General features: G+C 30.3%; 1 protein-coding gene across 1 annotated transcript in view; it reads right to left on the bottom strand.

Annotated features, from left to right (window-relative positions):
* Nucleotides 1-18,772: 18,772 nt before the first annotated feature.
* Nucleotides 18,773-19,770, bottom strand: part of Rok (Rho associated coiled-coil containing protein kinase) — an 82,354-nt gene continuing 81,356 nt past the window's right edge. Inside the window, exon 10 of the mRNA XM_075302479.1 lies at nt 18,773-19,367. Coding sequence (XP_075158594.1) covers nt 19,322-19,367 — 46 coding nt within the window. The 3' untranslated portion in view covers nt 18,773-19,321. The remainder of the gene's footprint in view (nt 19,368-19,770) is intronic.

Genomic DNA, 19,770 nt, shown 5'->3' with positions numbered 1-19,770 from the left:
GTATCGCTCGATTTTGAAAAATTCGCCCTTATAACCTTATGTTTGACCATACAGGCCTCATTTCGTAACTGATCTTACTCAAATCTTGCACAAGGTAACCTTTTGTGGTATTAATCAAACCCGCAAAATATTATGCAAATTGGTTCAGATTTAGATATAGCTTCCATATATATGCATCGCTCGATTTTCCCAAATTTGGCCATATTACTCTTATTTATTAACCAATGTTACTCAAATTTCAAATTTTGATGTACTAGCCGATCGTACGTACTTGTAGCTCTTACATATGAATATTGCTCGATTTTTACAAATTTGTATTTATTACCCACATTAACTGAGCGATTTTCTCTTTTTAATAATGGGCTCAATATTAGTGGCATACTAGCTCCGTAGGCGCAATATCAACACAGCCAGTGTTGCTAGAAGTAGGGGAAATTCCCTATATGTAGGGCTTTTATAATATTGAGCGTCTTGTAGGGACGTAGGGTCACAATGTAGGACATTTTCACTCAACACAATTTGTAATAATTTTTACATTTTGGTGGCTCTAGAGGAGGAAATTAGAAGCCAGCAAGGCTCTTTAACAATGTGTGGTAAACTTTATTCATGTAGAGATTTTTGACATCATTTTATTTCTATAGAACATTTTGTCAAAATTGTATTTCTATACAATTTTTTTTTTCAAAATATTATTTCTATAAAAAATTTTCTCAAAATGTTATCTCTGTGGAATTTTTTCTCAAAATTTTATTTCTATAGAATTTATTGTCAAAATTTTATTTCTATAGAAAAATTTCTCATAAAAATTTGTTTATAGAAACTTTTCCAAAATTTTATTTTTATAGAGATTTAGCAAGAAAGATTACTAATTTGGGTAGAATTCTACCAACTGTGGCAACCGTGGTGGTAATACAAATTTATATTCTAAGTTATATACGTTGCATATTCATGTTTTAAGATAATAAAGTACTTAGAACCATTTTTGTTTGGTAAATTTTTTTAAATTTAACGAAAAATATAGTAGGGAAAATTGTTTGTGAATGTATGGGAAAGTAGGGAACTCTTTTTGTCCTTGTAGGGTAAACCGAACATTTTCCCTGGCAACATTGACTATGAGCTATAGTCAGATTGACACAAAGCACCCATAGACATGTACCCGTTAATTTTCTTAAATATGCAACTGCGGTTTATCTCCCAGACCTATATGTTACCCCACAAATGCTTATGATTACTAATTCTGTAATGGTGGTTTAGGGTATGATATAGTCGGCCCCGCCCGACTTTCTACTTTACTTACTTGTTTTTTGATAGATTTGTGGTAAAATGTTCGTCATATTTTGGAAAATCATTTTTGGCACGAGTGGCAATCGTGGTCTAAACCCAAGTGGAAAAACCCAAGTTATAAAAAATTGAATTAAAAGAACTTCCTGGGTAGTTAGAATAACTAACATCATTGGCAGTGCATCTTCTGGAAGTACTTTTAAAGTTGTGCCTTTGGAAGAACTTAAGCTTAATTTAAAATGGTATCACAATGGCATCGTTTGTTTCAGAGTCTCCTACATATACTACCTAACCCCACTCAGTTCACCAATGTGGTATCACAATGGACTGAATAGTCTAAGTGAGCCTGATACATCGGGCTGCCACCTAACCTAACCTAACCTAACCCCACTCAGATGCCAATTTCAAGAAATTCGATGCTAAATTGAAGAAAGAATGGATTCACATGGGACCTCTCATTTTCAACTCGCCACTGTTAAATTACTCGATTGATTCTTGGTGGATTAGGTTAGGTTATGGACGATAACATGAATCCGTGGTAACGGTCTGATGTTCATTTCAACCATATTGGTCCATTGGGGTCCTCTTTTTAATGTCCCTAGGGGACATTACATATTCGTGTAATGTCTCCTCGGGTTTGCCTAAGTCTTTCACCCAGAAGTCTTAATCAAAGTGATTATGACATAGAAAATCGTGGTAAACTTCCAAGGCCTCCGATTAAGGAATTTTAAAAATTTATTTTCCTTTATTTAATATTCCAAATTATTTACAGTTTGTGGTTCTACTATTTCTTCTATTTCTTTCATATTTTATTCGTATAAAATAGTAAAATTATTTTTTGAATTCTATTTCTTAAACTTATTATAGTAATAAATTAGAATATTTTCATATAAATAATACACGTTTCAGAGGTTTGGAAAAGAAAGTTTTTATATATGTCATAAAGAAGAAAATATTTTTAAAAGATACTCACAGTTTTTACATTCATACAGAAGCTGTGCAATTTTGGTTTTACTACACATAGTACAATAATTAATAAAAACCTATATAAATACAATGGCAAATTTTTTGAACAAGAAAAAAGCGGTATAACTAAATTTCGCGGTCAATTTAATTCGGTAGAAAATAAATAATATAAAATTTACACAAATAAATTTAATATTTTTGTCTGGCCATCATTGTTCGTATTGCAATTAGCTTATGTCTGCCCATTCATATGGCACAATGGCCTGCTACCAATATTGGCCTTAGGTCCTCCTGGCAAGGCAAACATATCAAAATCGAGTTTTATTTCCAGTATCGGTCTTTTTGTTCGGACATTCAATTCCTATGACGATCATTAAAATTAAATTGAAATGCCATGTTAATTAACTATTTTGCATTTGATAGATATTTTAAATAAAAACCGCGTCTGCATAGAGATATGGACAAATAAGAAACAAATATAAATATTTTTTAATTTTGTTTCAGTTTCAGGTTTCTGATATAGAAAACAAAATGAATTCAATATGGTGATGAGATGAAGTTTTGATTGGAAATCTAGAAAAAAGAAACAAAATGGTAGTGGAGACCCCCAGCTAAAAACAGCCCCATCGCATATCTTCTCATAGCCATAATGGATGGTTGTCAATTTTATTTCATTTTTTTTTCAGCTGATGCTGCAGGTCTGACAGCTTCTTTTTCTTATTTGAGGTTCTTCTTCTTTTAATATCTCACATTTATCATTAAATATAATGGACGATATATATGGTAGTACTAATCTTAAAGCTCTTTGATATTGTGCTAGTGTTGCTGACGTCTAAATTTGGATTATTGTGCAAACTAAATCTGAATATCTTGATTTCTTTATATGTCAATGATAATTTCTAGTTCAAGGTTACTCCACCGAAACAAAAGCCACACAAAACTACACGAGCAATTTCCATAGTGGAATGATGCACCATTAAATAAATACTATTAATTTATGGATCTTTTTTATGTCACTTTTCTAGAATTTTAATTCAAATTTTATTCCAGACTACTTTTTTGGAGGGTATGTGTAGGTGTATGTGTTAGCCCAACTTTAAGCATTTTATTCAACGATTTCTTGTATATTTTTTTCGGTTGCTTGCGGTTTTTCCATAATTCGACATATTATTATTTTCGACAATATAAACTCAAATTAAAATTTCTGTAGGATGAATGAAACTAAATCTCGACGGAAATATTCATATTAATAATTTTTTTTTTCTGTAGAAATAAAATTTTTACAGAAATAAAATTTTGAGAAAATTTTGTACAGAAATAAAATTTTGTGAAAATTTTTTAAAGAAATAAAATTTTTTGAAAAATTTTCGCAAAAATAAAATTTTGAGAAAATTTTGTACCGATATAAAATTTTGACAAAATTTTCGATAGAAATAAAATTTTATCACAATTTTTTCTAAAAATAAAACTTTATCAAAATTTTCTATGGAAATAAAATTATGTCACTTTTCTAGAATTTTAATTCAAATTTTATTCCAGACTACTTTTTTGGGGGGTAGGTGTATGTGTTAGCCCAACTTTAGGCTTTTTATTTAACGATTTCTTTTATCTTTTGTTTCGGTTGTTTGCGGTTTTTCCATAATTCGACATATTTTTATTTTCGACAATATAAAATCAAATTAAAATTTCTGCAGGATGAATTAAACTAAATCCCGACGCAAATATTCATATTAATAAAAAATTTTTCTATAGAAATAACATTTTTACAGAAATAAAGTTTTGAGAAAATTTTGTACAGAAATAAAATTTTGGGGAAATTTTTTACAGAGATAAAAATTTTTGAAAAATTTTCGCAGAAATAAACTGTTGACAAAATTTTTTACAGACATAAAATTTTAACAAAATTTTCGATAGAAATAAAATTGTATCACAATTTTTTCTAAAAATAAAACTTTATCAAAATTTTCTATGGAAATAAAATTATGTCACTTTTCTAGAATTTTAATTCAAATTTTATTCCAGACTACTTTTTTGGGGGGTAGGTGTATGTGTTAGGCCAACTTTAAGTATTTTATTTAACGATTTATTTTTTATCTTTTATTTCGGTTGCTTGCGGTTTTTCCATAATTCGACATATGATTATTTTCGACAATATAAAATCAAATTAAAATTTCTCCAGGATGAATGAAACTAAATCTCGACGGAAATATTCATGTTAATAAAAATTTTTTTTATAGAAATAACATTTTTACAGAAATATTTTTTTTTTAAACATTTTCGCAGAAATAAAATGTTGACAAAATTTTTTACAGAAATAAAATTTTGCCAAAATTTTCTATAGAAATAAAAATGTGTCAAAATTTTCTATAGAAATAAAATTTGACAAAATTCTCTATGGAAATAAAATGTTGACAAAATTTTCTATAGAAATAAAATTTGGACAAAATTTTCTATAGAAATAAAATTTTGCGAAAATTTTCTACAGAAATAAAATTTTGACAAAATTTTCTATAGAAATAAAATTTTGCGAAAATTTTCTATAGAAAAAAAAAATTGCCGAAATTTTCTATAGAAATAAAAATTTGTCAAAATTTTCTATAAGTATAAACTTTTAAGAAAATTTTCTATAGAAATAAAAATTTGTCCAAATTTTCTATAGATATAAACTTTTTTCTATAGAAATAAAATTTTGACAAAATTTTCTATAGAAATAAATTTTTGACAAAATTTTCTATAGAGATTAAATTTTGTTAAAATGCTCTATGGAAATAAAATATTGACAAAATTTTCTATAGAAATTAAATGTTGACAAAATTTTCTATAGAAATAAAAATTTGACAACATTTTCTATAGAAATAAAATTTTGGCAAAATTTTCTATAGAAATAAAATTTTGCGAAAATTTTCTATAGAAATAAAATTTTGAGGAAATTTTCTTTAGAACTAAGAATCTTCACAAAATTTTGAATAGGTATAAACTTTTAAGAAAATTTTCTATAGAAATAAAAATTTGACAACATTTTCTATAGAGATAAAATTTTGACAAAATTCTCTATGGAAATAAAATGTTGACAAAATGTTTTATAGAAATAAAATGTTGACAATTTTTCTATAGAAATAAAATTTTGACAACATTTTCTATAGAAATAAAATTTTGAGAAAATTTTCTATAGAAATAAAACTTTGAGAAAAATTTTTATAGAAATAAAATTTTGAGGAAATTTTCTTTAGAAGTAAGAATTTTCACAAAATTTTCTATAGAAGTTAAATTTTGACAAAATTTTCTATAGAAATAAAATTTTCTCTAAATTGTCTATAAATCCAAATCCTTTAAAAATTTTAATTTGTTGTTATATCACATACTATAAAAATTCATTGTGAGTAAGTTCTCCTTTTTTGTAGAAGTAGTAACTTTACCTCAATGGTGCAAGCTAAAATCCTTATAACATTTAACATCAAAATATGTTAGAAATAAACTTCAAAAATAAAATAATAAAACATATATTTCGAAGAAAAAAAATTATTTCATACTAACCACAAAAATGATTAAAAACTTTAAAATAAGATTTTTTAAATTTTTGATAAAATGTTCTTCAAATTACTGCATAAAATATATTTTATTATTAATATATAGATATATTCATACGTTTTTATACCCTTCACCACTACTGTGGTACAGGGTATAATAAGTTTGTGCATTTGTATGTAACGCCAAGAAGGTGTAATCATAGACCAACCTTTTAGTATACGGATCGGCTTAGAATTAAATTCTGAGTCGATTTAGCGATGTCCGTCTGTCTGTCTGTTGGTGTATTTTTGTGTGCAAAGTACAGCTCGCAGTTTTAGTCAGATTATCCTAAAATTTTGTATAGGGTCCTGTTTCGGCTCAAAGACGATCCCTATTGATTTTGGAAAAAATCGGTTCAGATTTAGATATAGCTGCCATATATATTTTTCACCGATCTGGTCATAATTGGCGTGTATATCAACCGATCTTCCTCAAATTCCGTACATCCGAATATTTTATGTGTCTCGAAAAACTTGCAAAATATCAGCCAAAACGGTTCAGATTTAGATATAGCTCCCATATATAGCTTTCGCCCGATTTACACTCATTTGCCCACAGAGGCCAATTTTTTGCGCCGATTTAGTTGAAATTTTGCATAGGGAGTAGAATTAGCATTGTAACTATGCGTGCCAAATTTTGTTGAAATCGGTTCAGATTTGGATATATCTCCCATATATAGCTTTCGCCCGATTTACACCCATATGACCACAGAGGCCAATTTTTTACTCCGATTTAGTTGAAATTTTGTACAGGGAGTACAATTAGCATTGTAGCTGTGCGTGCCCAATTTGGTTGGAATCGGTTCAGATTTAGATATAGGTCCCATATATATGTGTTTCTGATTTCGACAAAAATGGTCAAAATACCAACATTTTCCTTGTAAAATCGCCTCTGCTTAGTCTAAAAGTTGTAAAACTGACTGTAATTTTCCTTAACTTCAAATACATATATATATCGAGCGTTAAATCATAAATAAACTTTTGTGAAGTTTCCTTAAAATTGCTTCATATTTAAATCTTTCCCATTCTTTTTTTTTACTAGCATTGCGTTTCACCCTAGAGCATTAGCCGACTTAAATTTTGAGTCTATAGAATTTGTAGAAGTCTATCAAACCAGATCGAGAGATATTAAAATGTATGTATTTGGGACAAACATTTTATATATACCACCCAACACAATTGACGGATGTGGTATGGTATCGAAAACTTAGATATACAAAGTGGTGCAGGGTATAATATAGTCGGCCCCGCCAGGCTTTAGACTTTCCTTACTTGTTTTTTATTATTTCAGCGAAAGATAGTCAGTTTCTGCATTCGCTAAGTACAGTTCCAACATCTGTTATACCGGTCCATTCCTGAATGTTATTAATCCAAGTCTTTAATCCAAGTCTTTTCCTTTCTTCCCTTGAATGATCTTCCCTCTATTTTGCATCGGAGTGTTTTGGACTAGTTTGTATTTAATATTTCGCATATTATGTCCAAAATTCGTAATTTCCATGGTGTTTGAACTTTGGACATTAACTTTTGGCCGTATGATTCTCTTATTAGCAATATTGGTTAAGTCGATATTTTAAACTAACATGCCCAAACAGACACAACTTTTTTCTCAATAAAAAACACACAAGACAAAAGATCTAGAAAATTCGATTCGTCATAATTTCACATGCAATGTACCCTTTTGGTTTGTCTGTCCTGTGTAAACAAAGGAAATAGAAGATTGCTTTTGTTTACACAGAATAGACAAATCAAAAGATTTAAGACACAAACCCATTTACTAAAAAATCATCTGGAAAAATCGATTCAATGAAATTTCATAGAAAAATACAGTAACATCAAAACAAAAGACTTAAGACACAAACTTATTTAAAAAAAATGTTACTACAAAAATATTCACGAAAATTCGATACATATAATATTTACAATACGATAGTTTTAATTCGTCTGCCCTTTTCAATGCTTCGAACAAACTTTCCCAAAAAATTAAAATAAACGAAATGTTTTTTTTATATTAATGGGTAATTGTTTTGGGCAAAATGCATTGAGGACAAAATAACTGAATAGCAATAAAGTCAACATCAAAATTAAAATACAATGGGCAATTCTTGTAAAATGTGTTTTCCTCCCCCCATTTCTTTCGAAAACGAAAATCTTGTGAAATAAACTTCATCAATATATTTTAAGTAGAGGAAACAATTTTAAAATCAACAACAAAACTTTCGTTGGAAACTGAACTTCATTAGGTGATGGGGAAGGAGGTAACTATGGTAATGCATTCACTGTTTTAGTTAAATAACAAAAAAATTTCCTCACATTAACTTTAATCTATGCAAAGTACATAACCGAATGTGTTCGAAAATGAAAGAAATTACACACATGTGAAAATTAACAATTAGCTACCATGTGAATATTTGGTAATTGTAGAGTTTTGGGTAAATTGGAGCAAAATTTTCATAACTAAGCCTGATCAAGACGCGTTTTGTTTATTAAAACCAACGTCAAAAACAAATGTCTTCAATAGATGGATGACCATAGAAAACCAAACCAACCAATCATTTCAACCATGTACAACCATAAACGCATGTGTCTCGATAAACATTAACCGTGAATGAGGTTGATGCGGTTTCTTCTGGTTAGTTTGCATTTTTATATTTCATTTTTATGATTTCTTCTATGTTTGATTTTTATGGATTTTAGGTTCGTGCCATTTTAAAGCAGTGCTTTGCCATACAGATACCATCTTAACTGGCTCCAACAAATGTAGTAAACAACACATCAATTGTTTTGTTTTTATTTATGATTTTAATATGATCTTCGAAACTAGTCGAAGGTGTAAATAACCTAATTTGATTTTTCTAAAGAGTTCACATAGTGGAGAGAAGTAGTAAATGAGGCCTTAATAATATAACACCTTGAATTAGATTAATATCCACAATGTCACGATATAACAACTTCGCTAGTATGAAAACAAAGTTGTATATTCTCTCATTAGCTACCATTAATTAAATTATTTATTTTAATTAGAGATTAATTGATATATGCAGTATTAAGATTGGGGAATGGCCAGAGGCCTGAAATCTTTCTTTAAGAGTTTTTTTGCTTTTTTTAAAATAAGTCTAAAATAGTAAATTAGGCTGACACTTTTAGGTAGCCAAAAGGGTGATTCGATACGAAATAAAAATTAGAGTTTAGGGAATTCCTTAGTTTTAATGTATTTTTCGATCTGATCACCAAACTTATTCAAATATTTTGTAGTTCAAATTGAAATTATATATTTGTTGGTTGTTGTAACAGTTTATTGTGATTTCATCCATTTTATGTTATACGCTTTGGTACTTCAGCTTGTGGCCAGATCGAGGAACTCTGCGACTAAGGTGCGGTGTGCCCAGAGTGATCTGGTGGTACATCGGGTTGGTTTAGCTAGGCAAGAGAAAAGATGACGCGTGTCGTGTGGCCCTTGGTTGCAAATTGGATATACGTCAGCTACGCTGCTATCAATCACTGATAAGTAGGAATTGAGGCGGCTGCACTTGCCTGATCTTAATTGGGCTAAAACTACCCTAGTCTGCCGTGGGAAGTCTCTTTCCTCTGCACGCCCAGAAAAACCATGTTTGGACATGATTGTCGCATCCATTTAATGCTTATCTAAAGCAAATACCGCAAACATGTTCTATAATTTAAATGTTGGCTGATAAGTCCCCGGTTTAACGAAGAAAAACACATTTTTTTGTCAAAATTCGTTTTTATTATTCAACATAGTTCCCTTAAAAAGCAATACAACGATTACGACGACCTTCCAATTGTTTGATACCATTTTGGTAGTACTCCTTCGGTTTTGCCTCAAAATAGGCCTCAGTTTCACCTCTTCATTGCAGCCAAATTTTTTCCCTGCGAGCATCCTTTTGAGGTCTGAGAACAAGAAAAAGTCGCTGGGGGCCAGATCTGGAGAATACGGTGGGTGGGGAAGCAATTCGAAGCCCAATTCATTAATTTTTCCCATCGTTCTCAATGACTTGTGGCACGGTGCGTTGTCTTGGTGGAACAACACTTTTATCTTCTTCGTATGGGGCCGTTTTGCCGCGATTTCGACCTTCAAACGCTCCAAAAACGCCATATAATAGTTGATGGTTTTTCCCTTCTCAAGATAATCGACAAAAATTATTCTATGCGCATCCCAAAAAACAGAGTCCATTACTTTGCCAGCGGACTTTTAAGTCTTTCCACGCTTCGGAGACGGTTCACCGGTCGCTGTCCACTCAGCCGACTGTCGATTGGACTCAGGAGTGTAGTGTTGGAGCCATGTTTCATCCATTGTCACATATCGATGGAAAAACTCGGGTGTATTACGAGTTAACAGCTGCAAACGCCGCTCAGAATCATCACAGAGCTTCCGCATATCCAAATATTGATGAATGATATGACCAACACGTTCCTTTGATATCTTTAAGGCCTCTGCTATCTCGATCAACTTCATTTTACGGTCATTCAAAATCATTTTGTGGTTTTTTGATGTTTTCGTCGGTAACCACCTCTTTCGGGCGTTCACCGTCCTCCGTGCTCATTTCACCACGCTTGAATTTTGGATACCAATCAATTATTGTTGATTTCCCTGGGGCAGAGTCCGGAAACTCATTATCAAGCCATGTTTTTGCTTCCACCGTATTTTATCCCTTCAGAAAACAGTATTTTCAAAACACGAAATTCCATTTTTTTCATTTTTCTCACAATAACACTGCCGGCAAGTGACTTGAGGACCTTGTATCTACCACGCAGCTTATTACAAATTGCAGTGGCATGGGCAAACGAGCTGAAAAGGCTGTCGAATGTGACCCCAAGAATCTTGGGGTAATTTGTGGTCGGAATTATTTCGCCATCGACACTAATATTCAACTGCCTGCGCACTTCTGCCGTCCATGTAGTGAATAGTGTGTCTGAGGATTTGGTGGGGGATATCCTCAAGTTTCTCGCAGTGAAATAACTGGTAAAATTAGCGATATAGACGTTTAAACGATCGCAGATGTCATCAACATTGGGCCCATATACCAAGATTGTACAATCGTCTGCGTATGATACAATCTCGACGCCGTCTGTAGGGTGTGGAATAGAGGAGTGTAGAGGTTAAACAGTGCCGGAGATATCACCCCCACCCTGGGGAACTCCCTGTTTCACTCTACGGGGTCTAGATTTCCTATCCCTAAATTCCACATACTGGCGTCCGCACAGATAATTACTAACCCAACGCTTCGTTCCAGCCGGTAGGGACGTGTTCTCGATGTCCTCGAAAAAGTCTGGCATGGTTAACCGTATCGAATGCCTTCGATAAGTCAAGCGCCACACGGCCTGGGTTGATTGAGGTCAAGTACTCAACTCCCAGTATTCCCAGATAGAGGTGTGCACGTGACACGAAATTGCCGTGACTCACGAAAATTTTCGTGAGTCGTGAGTCACGCTCATGACAACAGCATGCGTGTGCGTGAGCGTTATTAACAAACCAAAATGTCGTGCGTGAGTCACGAAAATAATATATTCGTGAGTGTGCGTGAGTAACGAATTACACTCACGAAAATATTCCTGCTCACCAACATAAAACGCTTAAGAGTTAAATTCAATTACAATTTTAGTGACGCCTGGGATGTTAAGAGTTTAATAACATTCTCGATTTTAATAATGCTCATGTTTTCAGACACTTCGGTAAGGTAAATTAATCATAAAATTATTCGTGATTCACGATATTTTTCGTGAGTCACGATATTTTTCGTGAGTCACGACGTTTTCGTGCGTGAGTACAAATTTTCTTTTCGTGAGTGTGCGTGAGTCCTGCCAAAAAATATCGTGCATGAGTGTGCGTGAGTATAATTTTTCACTCGTGAATGTGCGTGAGCGTGAGTAAACTATTACCCACGTGCACACCTCTATTCCCAGATGCTTCAGCTTTAGCATAGAGATTCCGTCAGAGCCCAGTGCTTTGGATGGTTTCGCGCTGTTGATGACATTGGTAACTTCGGCTGCAGTCCACTACGTGGTTCATCTTCAATGCTTGTACGACCACGTTTAAATTCAGCAACCCAATTTTTTACTGTTGCATATGGAAGAGCACTTTCACCTAACACATTCACCATATCATTATGAATTTCTGGTCCCGATAAACCTTTTTTATGTAAATATTTAATGAGAGCACGCATTTCTAATTTATCCTTTGTCAAAAAAAAATTGCGGATGCCTCTTTTTTGAACACCTGTTTCTATATGAAGGAGTTGCCAGATCGAAACAAAATTTAACATGTGTTCGTAACAGAGATGGAAGTTTCCAAAACACTTTTTTCTGTTTATACCGCGCTTTTTGTGCTAGGCTAAGAAGTTTCCGAACTGCCCTCGTAGAAACTAAATCGGGCTGCCACTTTAAATCGGGCGAAAGTCGTATAGTAGACTCCGTAATATATGAATCCATTTCATTTTAATGTTTTCACTCTTCTCCATTTTATTGGGCATGGAGTCATGTACAGAAAAAAATATCTCCAATAAGTCAGTTAAAAAAGGTGATAGATTTTTTTTTTTAAATTTTAAATTAAAAAATTATTTTAAATAATCACTCGGTTAATCAAACTAAAAAACACAAAATCAGTTAAGAAAGTAATTGAAAATAGTTAATTTTTTAATTAAAAAATTGATTGTGTTTTGCAATCAACATTAATTAAAGTTTTAATTGAATCAATCAAATTATCGTTTTTTGGCCGAATGCCAATTATTCGGTCGAGCTCTAGTGTCTATGACGTCCGCTTCGTCTTTAATTTTTTTATTATACCCTGCGCCACACTGTGGAACAGGGTATTATAAGTTAGTGCATATGTTTGCAACACCCAGAAGGAGACGAGATATACACATGGTGTCTTTGACAATAATGCCCAGGGTGGGTCCCTGAGTCGATCTAGTCATGTCCGTCCGTCCGCCCGTCCGTCCGCCTGTCTGTGAACACATTTTTGTAATCAAAGTTTAGGTCGCAGTTTTAGTCCAATCGACTTCAAATTTGGCACAAGTATGTGTTTTGGCTCAGAATAGAACCCTATTGATTTTGAAAGAAATCGGTTCAGATTTAGATATAGCTCCCATATATATTTCGCCGAATATGGACTTATATGGACCCAGAAGTCAGAGTTTTACCCTGATTTGCTTGAAATTTTGCACAAACATAACACTTGATCGTATAGTCAAGTCTGCGAAATTTGATTGAAATCGGTTCAGATTTAGATATAGCTCTCATATATATCTTTCGCCCGATATGGGCTTATATGGCCCCAGAAGTCAGAGTTTTACCCTAATTTGCTTGAAATTTTGCACCAGGAGAACAATAAGTACTATAGTCAGGTGTGCCAAATTTGATTGAAATCGGTTCAGATTGAGATATAGCTCCCATATATATCTTTCGCCCGATTTTCCGTCATATAACCACAGAGGTCAAAGTTGTAATCCGATTTACGTGAAATTTTGCACAGGGAATAGAATTAAAACTCTAAGTATGCATGTCAAATTTGGTTGAAATCGGTTCAGATTTCTATATAGCTTCCATATATATGTTTTTTTCCGATTTGGGCAAAAGTGGCCAAAATACCCACATTTTCCTTATAAAATCGCCACTGCTAAGTCGAAAACTTGTAAAAGTTACTCAATTTTTCCTTTATTTCTAATACATATCTATCGACCGATAAATCATAAATACACTTTTGCAAAGTTGCCTCAAAATTGGTTCAGATTAAAATTTTTCCCATACTAACTTAGTGTACCATCCCAGGGCATTAGCCGACTTAAATTTGAAATCTACGAGTATAGATTACAAATTTTGTTCAGATGGGGTCAGATTTAAATGTATGTATTTGGGACAAAAACCTTTATATATAGAACCTAACACATTTGACGGATTTGATATGGTATCGAAAATGTGGATTTACAAAGTGGTGCAGGGTATAATATAGTCGGCCCGCCCGACTTTAGACTTTCCTTACTTGTTTTTTATATAGTTTACGGGGAAAATATGTTTAACATAGTTTATAGTTTCGGACTGCAAAAAAAAATGCCATACCAAAAAAAATTAGCTGTTTACATTTTTCGATGCGAAGTCGGAAAAAAGTCTTTTCACGTACACAAGAAAATTTTTCCAATTCAAGTCCTAATTGAGTTTTAAAAAATATTCAATTAAAAATTTAATTGATTCAACAAATTTTTTAATTAAAACAAAAATCAATTTTCAAAAAAAAATCAAAAATTAATAGTATCAATTAATTGGATTCAGTTAATTTTTTAATTGACTTTCAATTATTTTTGTAATTGATAGGCTATCATTTGTGCGATTGAAGACATTTCAAATAAAAAATTAATTGGATCAATTAATTTCGTGAATAAATCAGAAATATTTTTTTTGTGTATGAGTCAACACAACTATCATATCCCGTTGGGGGATATGACCAGTCCTCACTTTTTGAGAGGTCTGAAGAATTTGTGGTGAACCGTGCGGCGAGACCCATAACAGGCGTAATTATTCCAAAGACAGAGAAAACAGATTTAAAATGGTGCAGAATACAGAAGTATACTTTCAGGCGACAATATTAGAAAAGCCTCTTCTATTCAACCTTATACACTTTTATGTGTATAAAACGTTAATATAATAATATACCATAAATTAAGTAAATAAGATGCATGTAAAAACAATTTTATATACTTACCATGTACTTGTACTTTACCTACCGAAATACTGCTACCTTTAACAAACGAAATCAATACAGTTTGTTTACACTATGGAAAATAAATGTATTTATGATTTGTTTAACTTTTCGTTTATAAAATGTCAAAAACTACATAGTATGCATTTTTTATTTGATTTCATTTTTTGTTTTCGTATTTTTTTTTTTTTTTTTGATATGATGTCCATTATAAATGTTTGAAATTTTCATATGGATAAATGTATATGTATGTTTTAAGATATGATTTTAAATTTAGATTTCTCATATTATATGCTATCGATATTATATTTGGAGTTATTTTGATATTTTTCATAAATATTTTTCATATTCCAAAAATATTGAATACTTTTTTTATAAAAATTAAAAAAATATATATGTATGTGAGTGGACTATTTTCTTTATAGTTGCCAATTTGGTGTATAATTTTTTTCACATATGTTATGGTCTTATTGGTTTGCTTCACAATCTTTTGTTGATCATTGTATATCTCTACATATACAAGGCACCTCCAATTATTTCATATACGAAAAAGTCTTATAGAATTTTGATTATTGCTATTAATAGCTATGACTGCTATTCTTATTGCTTAAATATGAAAATGTCTCGGTGTAATCAACGAAAGTAAAGGGGTCGTGATTTTGTTGTTCAAATGGCAAATATTATGAATTTTATATAAAATATTTATTAATTATATAAGAGTTTGTATTATATATGAACACAATCTAAAAAACAGGAAACTTGATAACAAAAAATATTTCGATAACCATTTAATTAGCTTTTTATTTAAAATTAGAATAATCAATTTGGCCAATTATTTTATTAAAAATATATCTATGTTTAATGTTAAAATTTTAACTGCCAATTAAATTTAGGTTTCGAATTTTGTGTTTTCTATTTACTGTGCGGCATTAACATTTGTTGTTTTTGTTTTTTGTATTTTCTAATAAATGCTTGCAGTATTTTAAAAGGACCATTTTTTTATGTAAACATTATTTTGTTAAAAAGACACAACAAAAACATATTTTAATTAGTATAATAGGAATGTAACTTAATCAAAGTAAATTCGTTATAGTAACATATTTTTTTGTAAAAAATAAATAACATAATTTAAATACTCTTTATAGTATAAAAAACTCTTATAAATTATACAATGTTAGATTTTCCTATAAAATGTGATTAAGCGAAAGGTCTGCTATTACAACAAAAAATATTACGAACACATTTGCGGTAGATGTGGTATATAAATAAATTCAAAAAGAAATTTCCTTTAGAAATAATATTTCAAAGGGGAGGTATTTAGAAAAGAAATTAAATTAAAATACAAACAAAAATTCTACGCAATTCCTATCGACTACAATTAGGAGTAAATAAATCTATAAAAATAAAATGTTGACAAAAATAAAATTTTCGCAAAAATAAAATTTTCACAAAAATAACATTTTCACAAAAATACAATTTTCACAAAAATAAAATTTTCATAAAAATAAAATTTTCACAAAAATAAAATTTTCACAAAAATAAAATTTTTGCAAAAATTACATTTTCACAAAAATAAAATTTTCACAAAAATAAAATTTTTACAAAAACTAAAATTGTTACAAAAATAAAATTTTCACAAAAATAAAATTTTCGCAAAAATAAAATTTTCACAAAAATAAAATTTTCACAAAAATAAAATTTTCACAAAAATAAAATTTTCACAAAAATAAAGTTTTCACAAAATATTTAGTTTTTGAAAAATACTCCTATCGTGATGTTGTTTGTATACCCAATACGACCTAAAAATTTTTGCTGATTTGACTGTGGTGATGAAGATATTTTTTACTTCTATCAAATATTTGCCCTGTATGACTGTACGGTAAGAGTTACTCACAAAATTCAAATTTTCAATAGAAATAAAATTTTGTAAAAAACTATTCTATACGTTTATAATAGTAAAGAAAATTATAAATAATATTTCAAAGAGGAGGTATTTAGAAAAAAGAAATAAATTAAAATACAAACAAAAATTCTACGCAATTTCTATCGACTACAATTAGGAGTAAATTTCCTATAGAAATAAAATGTTGACAAAAATGTTTGCAAAATTAAAATTTCCACAAAAATAAAATTTTCACAAAAATAAAATTTTCACCAAAATAAAATTTTCACAAAAATAAAATTTCACAAAAATTAAGCTTTCACAAAAATTAAATTTTCACAAAACTTAAATTTTTACAAAAATTAAATTTTCACAAAAATTTTTTTTTTCACAAAATAGGGCTGTTTTCTTTTAGCACTGGATACTCTAAGCCGTGAAGGACTAAAAGAAAACATACTATCCAGGACATCTCCAAAAAATATGCAACACTGTCATCAGCTCTTTAAAAACAATCACAGAAAACAAGTGAAATCTTACATTTTTATAGCCTCCACCATAGGATAGGGGGTAATTAACTTTGCCATTCCGTTTGTAAAACATCGAAATATTGCTCTAAGACCCCATAAAGTATACACATTCTGGGTCGTGGTGAAATTCTGAGTCGATCTAAACATGTCCGTCCGTCTGTTGAAATCACGCTAACTTCCGAACGAAACAAGCTATCGACTTGAAACTTGGTACAAGTAGTTGTTATTGATGTAGGTCGGCTGGTATTGCAAATGGACCATATCGGTTCACTTTTTATAGCCCCCATATAAACCCCCAGATTTGGCTTGCGGAGCCTCTAAGAGAAGCATATTTCATCCGATCAGGCTGACATTTGGTAAATGGTGTTAAAATATGGACTCTAATAAACATGCAAAAATTGGTCCATATCGGCCCATAATTATATATAGCCACCATATAAACCGATCCCCAGATTTGGGTTGCGGATCCTCTAAGAGAAGCAAATTTCATCCTATCCGAAAATAATCTACCAAATTTTTTTGCCATTGAAAATTTTGTCAAAATTTTATATTTCTATAGAAAATTTTGTCATAATAGGAAGAATATTTTGCAAAATCTTCCAAAACATCAAGAATTGTACCAAACAGTTAAAAAACCTGCCATAAAAAGTGACCCCCATATTTCAATTCTGGCTCTATATTTACCGCACAAAAGTTCATATCGGTTCGTAATAATTTCTTCCCTATATATATCGGTTAAGAACTGAATATATATGTATTTAATCGACGTTTCTTTTGTCTACTATATATCCCGCATGGACTAACTTACAATTTAGAAGATGATGTTGAGAAGTTTTAAGATGCCTTGCCATCGGCCGCAATCCAAGTAATTCAATTGTGGATGACCGTCTTTAGTAGAAGTTTCTACGCAATCCATGGTGGAGAGTACATAAGATTCGGCCTGGCCGAACTTACGGCCGTATATACTTCTTAATGTATGAAATGCTAATATAGTAATAAATATTTACTGCTGCGATTATTTGTGACACTGTACAACTTTGAATTTCATGTTTTTCGATAAATTAGTCACAATAAATTGTTGCTATTGTGAATCGAAGAAGCTTCTCTTTATCAAAATACTATCTGGCAACATCGGCGCATCTTGAATTGATGAGATGTTCTGGATAGAACACCAGTGCAACGATGTTCTGGATAGCCCATACAAATATTGCATCCAGTGCTAAAAGAAAACATCCCTAATAAAAATTTTCGCAAAAATAAAATATTCGCAAAAAAATTTTTCACAAAAATAACATTTTCACAAAAATAAAATTTTCACACAAAAAACATTTTCACAAACATAACATTTTCACAAAAATAACATTTTCGCAAAAATAAAATTTTCACAAAAATAACATTTTCACATAAAATAACATTTTCACAAAAATAAAATTTGCACAAAAATAAAATTTTCACATAAAATAACATTTACACAAAATTAATATTTACACAAAAATATTTTCGCAAAAATAAAATTTTCACAAAAATAAAATTTTCGCAAAAATAAAATTTTCGCAAAAATAAAATTTTCACAAAAACAAAATTTTCATAAAAATAAAATTTTCACAAAAATAAAATTTTCACAAAAATAAAATTTTCACAAAAACAAAATTTTCATAAAAATAAAATTTTCACAAAAATAACATTTTCACATAAAATAACATTTTCACAAAATTAAAATTTTCACAAAAATAACATTTTCACAAAAATAACATTTTCTTAAAAATAAAATTAACACAAAAATAAAATTTTTATAAAAATGAACTCTTCACCAAATTTGCGAAATATTTGTATCCCCCATATGAGCTAAAATTTTTTGCTAATTTGACTGTGGAGATGAAGACTTCTTTTTTGTATTTTTGTCAAATAATTGCCCAGTGTGACCATAGGTTAAGAGTTACTCACAAAAATAAAATTTTCAATAGAAATAAAATTTTGTAAACCAAATATTCTAAACGTTTATAATAGTAAAGAAAATTTTTTGTATTTACTTTTCAGTTAAAAAATAAAAATCCTTTCGCTTAATCACATATTGTGTCTATGATCATAATTCACAATAGCAAGAGTCTATAAAATTCTCTTTATATTTAATGCTATTATTTTCAAAAATCAGAAATTTCATATTTATAACTACAATTAAATTCGTTAGATGATATCAGGATAAAGATGTGTATTATTTTTCATTCAAAATTTTATGTAATATAATAGTTTTTTTATTTGTTTTGAAATTAATTTGTTATTAAATTAATCTGTGGCTCTTTTGGCTCGAAATCGCCGTATAAAACTGTTGAGCAAACGATTACTTAAACGTTGCGAGAATTGTGAAGAGAATGATGACGAATATTGTGGTTTGCTATGATTTTGTTAACGACAATTGTTGTTGTATTAATTTAAATCGGCTGCAATAGTAAATAGAGTACAAAAAAAAATACAACAACATATTAAAGAAAAAATATATGTATGTCATATCAATAAAATGATTTTTCAATTGAGGAAGAAGCCAAGGAAAAAATATCAAAATATTTGGGAGTTTAATTAGCTAAAATGAGAAAACAAAAACGCAAGAAACAGGCAAATTGCAGATATGAAAAAAAACAATCTAGGCAAAAATAAAGAAAACAAAAAATGGCTAAAATTTTGAAGCATCCCAATAAAAAAGCATCCATGATGTATTTTGTACAAATAAAATGTAATGTTTGTGGTACAACTTCAAAACCAAAAAAAAAACGGAAGAATTTTCAAAAAAATCAAAATCATATTCTCTTAAAAAAGTTTTAATTTAATGTGTCCACATTTTTGCAA

This window comes from Haematobia irritans, chromosome 3 (assembly GCF_050003625.1).
Source record: "Haematobia irritans isolate KBUSLIRL chromosome 3, ASM5000362v1, whole genome shotgun sequence".
Classification (NCBI taxonomy): Eukaryota; Metazoa; Arthropoda; class Insecta; order Diptera; family Muscidae; genus Haematobia; species Haematobia irritans.
Note: the sequence above shows the minus strand (reverse complement) of the source record. Positions and strands in the feature narration are given on the sequence as shown.